The following is a 10,329-nucleotide window of genomic DNA, read 5'->3' on the forward strand; positions in this document are numbered from 1 at the left end:
AAGTGAATATTGCAGACGTACCATAACATAAAACTTTATTGCTGATCAGTCCGAATTGAGAAAACGCCACTACTGCCGCCATTTGACTGATTGCTCAACAAATGCTCCCTGTATTAAAACAAATATGAAAGTTAAGTTGAATTCGCAGAGCAGTTGTCTTAAGCCGAAAAAGAAAAGCAGGTATATTTTTGGTGAAAATCATCTCACGTTCGCATCAATTTCATATCAAGTTCCATAAGGCGCTCTGGTCATGGCCCGCTATAATATTAAGAGACTCGGAGTTTGGCGACTGAGCAAATCAGCGCTGAATCAGTCTAGAGACATTCTGTTTATTAGGGTGGCCAAAACTCAATCCGAATCTACCCTGTTCATTTCCCAATCTACCCTGGCTAGTCTTCATGTTTCAGTGAAATTTTCTGCATGATAAGTAGCATGTTCAGCTAAACTCCCGCGAACAAGGTTTGCTTTATATGCGGTTTAAACTTCCGCGTGGGTATTTTTAACTTCCGCCGGTAACATTTAATTTGCTTAGCAATTCGTAACCACTAAACTAAATGGGTTTTGTGTTAAATGCCTGCAAACTAGCTTAATTCTAAATAGTGTGCATACTACTATAGTAATTACCAGTTATAGGCTAAAAAATTATGACGTGATTCTACTCAGACTTCATTTTGAGGTATGAGTAATTTTCAGACTACAAGGGAAAATATTAGCTTGGAAGAATTCTATGACATCAATATAATCATAATGAAAACTGCACATAAAGAAAATTAAAATGTTCTGGAGATGCAATGTTTCAGAACTGAATTAAGTTTTTATTAAAATGTGCTGGTTCAGCGCTGAAAAGCGCTGAGACTTAAGATCGAGAATTATTTACTATTTCGCTTTGTTTCTTTTGCTAGGAAATATTAACATTTTACTTCTCAACTACTGGGTAATAATTGGTTGAGAATTTGGTGGTCTCATTTCAGACGGCAATTTAATTGACTTCAAAATTTTTCTCAATTGATCGACTAATAATTTCAATAAATTTTCGGCTATCCTCGGACCGGCTCTTTCAACTTCGGCTCTCTTACAAGTCACCATTTTTTATATATGCATAAAATATTGAACTTGCTTCTTGTGTTTAAACTGGGACTAGCCGACACCTAAATTAGAAGACACGCTTATTTGTTGGATTTGGTAAAAATGACAAAGCGAGAAGATGACCGGACAATAGATCCAAAGGACAATAGATCGAAAATAAATCTCTATTCTTATTGGTTGAAATTAAGGATTATTTGCAAGCTAAAATATAATTTCCACATTATGGCAATCCTCTTGAGCCATACCTTAGCGGCCTGTGGGACTTGATATGAATCTATCGGGAGTAGTAAAAATTGCAGGCATACCAAAATTAGAAGTTTTACTGCTAGGCAATCACAATTGAGAAAATAATTCAATAATACATAATTCAATTTTCGATCTACTGTCTCAATTTTTGCTTGTTTTGATCTGTTGTCTTTCGATCTATTGTCCTAGCACCAAGCCAGAATTGGGTACTTCAAATAGCGATATTCGAAGCTTCGACTTAATTATGTTCGGCGGTGATAATTTGTTCGGTTGTGATAATCATTTCAGGGCCGCTGAGGCATGGCGAAATGAACTAACGGTTATAGCTAATCATTGCTTGTTTTAAAACTAAGGACGCTACGTTACCCGCTTAGTGCTCTGGTAATTATTATAATATTATGAAGTGAGGTTATCAAGTAGTTCTGGATCATTTCTGTTTTTGCCCCCCCCCCCCCCCCCCCGCCCGTCCTATGTAACCAGTCTGTTTGCACCCCCCAAATATGTACTTTTTCCTCCTTAGAGATCTTTCAGTTTAATCACAAAAAATTGCCAGTATCGGTAGACAATTGGATGGATTTTTGTTTCTGGTTGCCAAAAAAATTAGTGCCATAAAGTCAATCATATGAAAGATAGGCGCAAAAATAGTTAAAGTATGCATTATTCCTTGTCTGCCTGTATTATACACAAAGTTGAGTTACTTTAAATGTATTAATTTCAAAACTTTGCCGCATCATAAAATTGTAAGTGCCGTTTGTGCATAATTGTATATGTAAGTGTATGAAATGCAAGCAATATGCTATAACATGTATAAGTGGGGGGTTCAAATGGACGTGGGGGGGGGGGGGGGCAAAAACATCCCTCCAAGCTTCTTGTTTAGAAAATGTCATTTATTAGACTTATAGTTTTCAATTTATTACAATTTAAATATTTCTTTGAACAAATGTCACCAACAGATGATCACAAACAATTTCGTTAAGCGTTGATGTGACAACAGTTGTATAATGGCATCAATTACTGTATAACTAATTTAGGTGTATAAACTACAGAATAAATGCATAATCTCGTTGTCTGATGAAAGAATAGTCAAGTAAAATATGCAAGTTGTTATCACAAAGAGAGTTGATTACTCAATATTACCACAGGACTGTTATTGCCATCGAGAAAAGTTATCAAACGCGAGGCGAAGCCGAGTAGAGTGTGGTAAAGTTTTTGTCAACTCTCGTTGCGATTACAACAGTTGCATAACATTATCACGGAGGACGCAGAAAAGAATGCCATTAAATTAGATTTAAAGCAGAGTATTTCCCGTGCTCTGATTGATTAATATTAAACTCGGCACTTTAAATGCAGTTTTTTGTCAACTCTTGTTGCGATTTCAACAGTTGCGTAACAATATCACTGTTGCTGTGATTAGACTCTTATCACACTCTTATAGCGCGACTGAATATATACGTAGTCTAATGACAAAGCAGATTTTGTTGGGCTAATTGGGCGTCAATGTATTATTTCACCGGTAATTTATGCAACTGTCGTAATCTTAACAAGAGTTGACTGAAAACATTACCACACGGTTGTAATCTTACTCTCAAAGTTAATGAACACCTGGTCTTCCCTTCAGAGTTTAATAACTTCTAGACAGAGTTGAGCACTTGCATACAAAAATAATAAAACAGATAAGAATTGCACATATGTAATTTTGCTCCCGCTATCCACTTATCGAGTACACTGAGAAAAATGAGCAACTAGGCTGAAGTTAAAATCCAAGATTTACATAACTAGCAATCGATGCAAAATGTAAACTGAGAAATACTGTTCAAAGGACGTTGAACCAGTCAGTCTTCTTTCGAACATGCTAATCAACACATTACTTTGCTGATGTTTTTTAAACAAAGAAAGCTAAAATTTTTGAAAACAATCACCATCAAGAAAGGGATACAAATTTCGGGTAGATTTTCTATTCAGCTCAGTGTACAACTCATATAGGCAACATATTAATACGATACTGCATATCTTTGATTTCCACGCCAACGAACAAATTTATTTTCTGGGCGAAAACATTGCAGCTCGTCCAAGGTTGCGTTGTCTTTTACCAATTCTGTTCTTAACGTCCATGGCCCACTTGTGATCTGTTAAATAGTATTCCTTCAATATAGCCTCGGCCATTTTGAGCTTTTCCAAAGCCTTGGTATCGTCTTCGTAACAATCCGACCAGTTTATAAGAATTTCAATCTGTTGTGTCCGGATCTCAGGGCCAAACGAATTGTAGTACTTAAATATTTGTTCATACGTTTCTGAAGCTTGATCTTTTGAGTCATACTGCAGCAGAAGGTCGCCATACTTTTTGTGTGAATAACCAACTTCCTCGTGAGTCCCCAGAGATTCAGAGACTATTTTTATAATGTCAGCAAAGTGGCTGAAAAGTTCCTGCCGTTTTGTTTCTTCAGTTGTTTTCCTAAGCTGGTGACCTTGTTGAAACATAATAACATGTAAAGTTTCAACTAAAACAACTATTTCAAATTTTTCCTCGCTTATGTCGCTTTTCTCTGGCTTCCATTGACGATAGTAATCCAGCGCTGCCTGGTAATGATCATTTGCAGAAGTTTGCTCCCATGAAAATTCTCTCCGGTAGTTTCTTGTTAAATTTGTTTCAATGTGCTGCTGAAATCTTCCCATTGAAAACTTCACATAACCTTTGCAGTAATCAGCCATTGTTCCGGAGAGTGACTCAGCTTCCAGAAATGCCTCTTGAATTTTCAATCGGGCTTTGTTCACGTTAGTCAAGTTAGTTTTCAACCGTAACTGATGAGCGGTGAAACACTTGCAAAGCACGACGAAGTCTATTTTGTCAATTTGCTTGAAAATGTTTTCGATTTCTTCCACAGTGCCGATCAAATGTGGCTTGAAACGACCAATTTTGTTGAGAAACCAGAAGCTGGTCAGAAGCCAAAAACACGCGAAACTTGTCGATTGCCCAAAAAATGCTCTGAATGCTGAAATCTGCCATTTATCATTTGAATTGATTAGCTTCAAAGTTTTTTCAATGTTTTTTGCATCATTCACGCATTCTTTCAAAGTTTTAGAGAATTTATTTTTGTCCAACTGTTTTTCTGCCCAAGTCATTAGTCTTCTCACATAACTCACCACAAAGCTGGCCCCTATAACACTTTTTCTGTCCTCAGCTGCAAACATAGACTTGCGAATGTGGCGTTTTATATATGGATGCAAAAAGTACTTCCTTGAACTTTGACTGAATTCGACTAAACTCAAGTCGTAGCACGAGCCCAATGCGTCTTCGCGATTGTCCGACGAAATGCTCTGGTAAACATAAATCAGAGTTTCTCTGTCAAAGTAGCCCATAAAAAGACTTGCACACTGCAGAACTTCAATCTGAAATGGTTTCAGCGTCGAGAAGGATAGATCAAGGCTTCTTTCAAGACGTTCCCAATCGCTTGTGAACTCAATTTTTGGCAGATCGTCTAATTTGAAATCAGGTCTCCGTTTCACGTGCGAATAGATAACTTTCAAAATCAAAGGAATGCCATTGGCGTATTTCGCTATGGCTTGCATTATTTCATCGTTAAGGTGAGATAAACTTTCATTTTCTGCCGTCAAAAAGTTGTAGGATTCGTCTATCGATATGGGCTTGAGCTCTACGATTTTAAAAGGCAAATAGTCTGGACTAAAAGATTTGTCTCTAGCGGTAGCTAGTATTTTGATATTTGAGCCCAGGGATGATAAATTTCGGACAACCCGATCCATGACAGAATTTCCTTCGGCAGCTTTGAGAACGTTGTCAAGATTGTCGAGTATAAAAAACAACCTGATTTCTTTAACCAATTCTCGCGCATGTTCCATAAATCTTTTGAAAGGTTCATCCTTGTATTCTGGTAAAGACACAATTGCGGGGAACACCTCCCCAATGGCTCGACCAACTTCCTGGTATACTTCCTTCCCTTCGAAGTCCAAATCTTTAAATTCTATGTTTAGGTACCTACAATCATATCCTTGAGGCATTTGTTGCGTCTCTTCATTTTCAGACTCTTTGGCGTACTTCAAAGCAAGTGAAGTCTTCCCAATTCCAGGAGGGCCACAGATCAAAACCAGTTGTACATTCTGGAAAAGTGTTTTCAATTTTTTCAGATCTGCATCGCGACCAGCCAGAGGCGTTGTGTCCGGAACATTGCTGACTGGCTTAAGCACTAAAGACTTGACTGATTTTGTGCTGGACAGCTGATCTGTCAAACTTTTGTTAGCGTCCACTAACTTTTCGTTGTTGTCAACCAGCTTCTCGTTATTGTCAACTAGCTTCTCGTTATTGTCAACTAGCTTCTCGTTATTGTCAACTAGCTTCTCGTTGTTGTCAACAAGCTTTTTGTTTGTTTCCGTTAACTTTCGGAGAGGCTCAATTTGTTCCAGAAAATGTTTGAACTTGTCTTCTAGGCTGCATGAAAATAAAGACACTTCACTAGGGTTGTTTCTGCAAAATATCTCGAAAGACTGATATTTGTTTGCAGCCAAAAATTCCAAACACCTGTCCAGACTTTTAAATATTTGTCGATCAAGATTGTTAAAATTATCTGTCATTTCTTGAAATTGGGAATCATATTCCTTGTCAGTCAGTTGTTTGTTCGTATCGTGTGCGGAATCATTTCTCATATCTTTGATCTTCTTAAAGTCTGCATCGAAACGCTCATCTCTACGAGTGCCAATACGAGTAACATCATCATGCACAAATTTAAACAAAGTGGTCGTATCACATTCCTCCAAACGTGGGATTCGGTTTCCATATTTTGAAAAGTAAGTCGATATGAAATCATCCCTTGTCTCTTTTCTCATTTTGGGATCGTTTAAATAATCGTCCCAGTTACTCTCTTGCAGATCGTGTAACGCATGCTCCGTTAAGTCACGTGATAGTTGGTCACAGGTCCGCCTTTTTAGATACAATAACCTCATGAATAACTCATCGCCTCTGGTCATAGAATTGTTGTCAGCTGCGGTAGTACAACAGGTTGGATCTGACATTAGTTAAAATGGAATCGGGTAAAATGGAATTGGGTAAACTGTCCTGATACCGAAGTAATTCGCCCGTCACGTTAGGTAATTAATGAAGTATGCCAATTTGATGAAGAATTTAACATTGAGCCGTTTCAACAGGACAAAAAGTCAAATGTACTCCTTAACCTTAAACTAGCATTTATTTCAAATGGACGCCAAAGCTTAAATCAAAACATAACAAAAAATGGGTTAACTAAACAAAATTAATTTAATTAAGCTAACTATGTCCTATATTTGTTTTTGTCTTGCTGGACGGCCCCTGTATAAGGAGAAAAAAATAAATTGTTTGTTGGGAGATATTTTACGCGGAGAATATAAATGATAAAGAGAGAAATAATTTACGTTAACTTCTATGTTGAGATTTAAATTTAGGAATTAAAAATAAGAAGCACTGTAGGAAGCTAGGAATTCTTGCCGATGAGCGTCTAGCAGAATGAGGTAGAACAAGAGAGCTGGCGAAGATTTACGTGAATAGACCGTCGTTACGCTATATTTTATTAAAAACCTTTTAAAATGCCTTATAAAGAATGCGTTTAAAACAATGACTTTTAACTTAAACGACGAGGAAGCCGGAATTAATCGACTCTATTCCTTAGTTGTTCTTATTCGGCAAAACGTCCAATCGGCTAGATCGGCAACCTCAATTCAAGATTGTTCTAGAATAAACTGTCTGAGTAGATATCTGAAAGTTGTAATTTGATTGGCTAGAAAATACCCGACGACCAATACATGTACACGACACTCAGCGACTTCATCTAATTTTGGAATGACATCATTATAAGAACAATGTCATTAAGAGCAAGCTAATTCGGTGCTAGGAAAATTGGCCGACAGGGCGTTTAGCCGACAAGGAAAAAATGAGAAATTTAGCCGAGAGTTTTATCATAATTGGAAATAAAAGTCCATAATTGGTCCATAAATCAGTAGTTCGGTTGTGATAGATTCATATCAAGTCCCACGGGCCGCTGAGGCATGGCCATGGCCCGCGAGGCATGGCCAGATGCGGTAAAATACGGTCCGACCACGGATAGACCTTCGTTACACTAGTTGATGAAAAAACTGCGGTATATTTGTCCGCTTACGAAATAGATTTTTAAATTGGCCAATCACAGCTTCGGAATATGTTTTATTGCTCATTTTACGTAAATTGTCGGCTAAATTTCTCATTTTTTGGTTGTCGGCTAAACGCCCTGTCGGCAAATACGGCGGCCACCAGCTAATTCCCCCTTCGCTTTACATTTCATGCATTACTGAAATTTCCCATGCATTACTGAAATTTCCCTTCTGTATAATGCTGGAAATGGGAATTCTATCTCTTGACGGACATGCCAATTAGCCGAAATATGTTATAGCCGAAAAAAATTTAAACATTGCATTTTTGAACAATAACTAACTTTTAATTACCGCAGAAAATGAACAAAATGAAATCGAATCATCAAATGAAAAAATTGCTATTCGATATGGCGCTAGTGAAAATGGCAGACGTACCAAAATATAGAAATTTTATAGCTGGCCAATCACAATCGAGAAAATGGGAATAATGTTTTCTGATTGGCTGATTGCTCAACAAATTCTCCATGTTTTAAAATAGGATATGCGCGTTAACGTAAAATAGTTCAGAAATTGCGATAAGCCGAAAAAGCAAAATTATAATTTTTTGGGGGAAACTGGTCTCAAGTTCGGTTGTGATAGATTCATATCAAGTCCCACGGGCCGCTGAGGCATGGCCATGGCCCGCGAGGCATGGCCAGATGCGGTAAAAATTATAATCTAGCATTAGGCTGTGTCCAATTTAGCCTAATTGAACGCATAAAGGTACAGTGTTTTAAATTTCTCAACCAATCACATTCGTTGAAATTTCTACATTTTGGTACGTCTATTTGTTAAGACGTCACCATTCGATATCTATCATTTAACTTCCGGAAACAATTTGATGTCAACTCGACGCGTCTACTCGGCTAAACGTTAATACGTATAGATAATCTCTGCACATAGGTCAAAGTATTGGAATAGTGTATCGTGGCCAGTATATTTGCGGTCGGTCTAGCCTACATACATTTTGGCCAACAAAGGACACGCACTAAGCGGGTAAAGTAGCGTCCCTTAGTTTTGAAGGATCTTATCAACAACAATTGACCCCTTTGGTACGGTGCTAGGAAAATTGGCCGACAGGGCGTTTAGCCGACAAGGAAAAAAAGGAAATTTAGCCGACAGTTTTATCATAATTGGTCATAAGTCTCATTGGTCCATAAATCGGTAGTTCGGTTGTGATAGATTCATATCAAGTCCCACAGGCCGCTGAGGCATGACCATGGCCCGCGAGGCATGGCCAGATGCGGTAAAATACGGTCCGACCACGGATAGACCTTCGTTACTCTATTCGATGAAAAAACTGCGGTGTATTTGTCCGCTTACGAAATAGTGTTTTAAATGGGCCAATCACAGCTGCAGAATAAGTTTTATTGCTCATTTTACTTAAATTGTCGGCTAAATTTCTCATTTTTTGGTTGTCAGCTATACGCCCTGTCGTGGCGTTTAGCGGACCGCTGCTTGCGGACCGCTGCTCATGGCCATGCCTCTCATGCGCTATGGGATGTAATCCGGAAATCGCGGTTCGGTTATCGCGGCGAAGCGCCCACCGAACCGCCAGTCGGAAATTCTTTTTGCTTTGTATTCCGGTTCGGCTAGTTGTCATGCCATGGCGTATTTCATTCTATTCAATTTCACATAGTATGTGCATGCGTGGAAAGTTATTAAACGTCTCTGATTGGTTAATAAATGGCTCGCTTAAATTCTATTCAAGAATAGCCACCCCTTTTGCAAAGGGGGGGGGGGGGCAATTGTTGAAAAGATCCGTTTTAAAACATTTATAAATGGGGGGTGCCTACCCGGGTGGACACCAAATGGTTAACTTGTAAGAACCTGCAAGTTCCTTGCAAAACATGGTTAACTTGTAAGAGATTGCAAGTCAAATGGTGAACTTGTAAGAACTTGCAAGACGAATGGCTAAATCGTAAGTTACTTGCAACTTCGTTGCGGTCGAGCACAACTCTTATTGGCTAATTCAATGTAACTCATCTGCAATTTATTTTTAATGAATGTATTCGATACAGTGTCTTTCCAACTGTTCAAAAATATGCATATGTCACACCAATTGACAAAAAAGGATGAACAACGCAAGTGTGCAACTATCGACCAATTTCAGTCACACCAACTTTTGCTAAGCTTTTTGAGAAGCTTCTCCTTTTCCAAATGATGGATCACATTAATAAAAACAACCTACTGAATAAAGAGCCATTTGGATTCCGAAACAAAAAATCTTCAACAGATGCATTATTGTATTTCACTGACACAGTAATAGAAGATCATGAAAATGGGCAAAACACTGACTCAATTTTCTTAGACCTTGCAAAAGCATTCAATTCAATTTCGCACAAAATATTTAAAAAAGCAGAGTGCTTCAACTTCTCTGAGCCTGCAGTTAATTTATTGAGATCTTTTCTCAAAGAAAGTTCACAATGTGTCGAAATAGGCACCGAGGTCTCAGAACATATTTTCGTTAATCATGGAGTACCGCAAGGCACAGTATTTTTCTTTTATACGTTAACGACTTTTCAGAAAAAATCAAAGGTGATATTGAGCTTGTTCGATTTGCAGATGATACTGGTATTTTATGTCGATATGAGCCAGAAGAAACAATTGCAACAAAAATTGAAAAAAAATTTACTGAAGACGGACAGTTACTTGAAGGAAAATCAACTCACTTTGAATGCTGATAAAACAGAACCACTTTATTTTTCTACCAGGGACGAATTAGAACCAAAAGTCACTTTTAAGGGAAAATCTACTGAGAGTTGTCGTTATCTAGGATTACACCTTGACGCAAAATTGACTTTTGAGGCACATCTAAATGTAGTTTTGAAAAAAATGGCGGCAGCGGAG

The 10,329-nt window shown here is 38.0% G+C and overlaps 1 protein-coding gene across 1 annotated transcript; it reads right to left on the reverse strand.

The window, feature by feature from the left end:
• Positions 1 to 2,834: 2,834 nt before the first annotated feature.
• Positions 2,835 to 7,019, reverse strand: LOC142336195 (uncharacterized). Its single transcript, XM_075384849.1, has 2 exons — positions 6,730 to 7,019; positions 2,835 to 6,461 (listed from the first exon to the last, which is right to left on the reverse strand). Exon 2 carries the CDS (start codon positions 6,352 to 6,354, stop codon positions 3,370 to 3,372), a length of 2,985 nt encoding a protein of 994 aa, XP_075240964.1. The 5' UTR covers positions 6,355 to 6,461; positions 6,730 to 7,019; the 3' UTR covers positions 2,835 to 3,369.
• Positions 7,020 to 10,329: the final 3,310 nt, after the last annotated feature.

This window comes from Convolutriloba macropyga, chromosome 1 (assembly GCF_964194025.1).
Source record: "Convolutriloba macropyga chromosome 1, txConMacr16.3, whole genome shotgun sequence".
NCBI classification, from domain to species: domain Eukaryota; kingdom Metazoa; phylum Xenacoelomorpha; order Acoela; family Convolutidae; genus Convolutriloba; species Convolutriloba macropyga.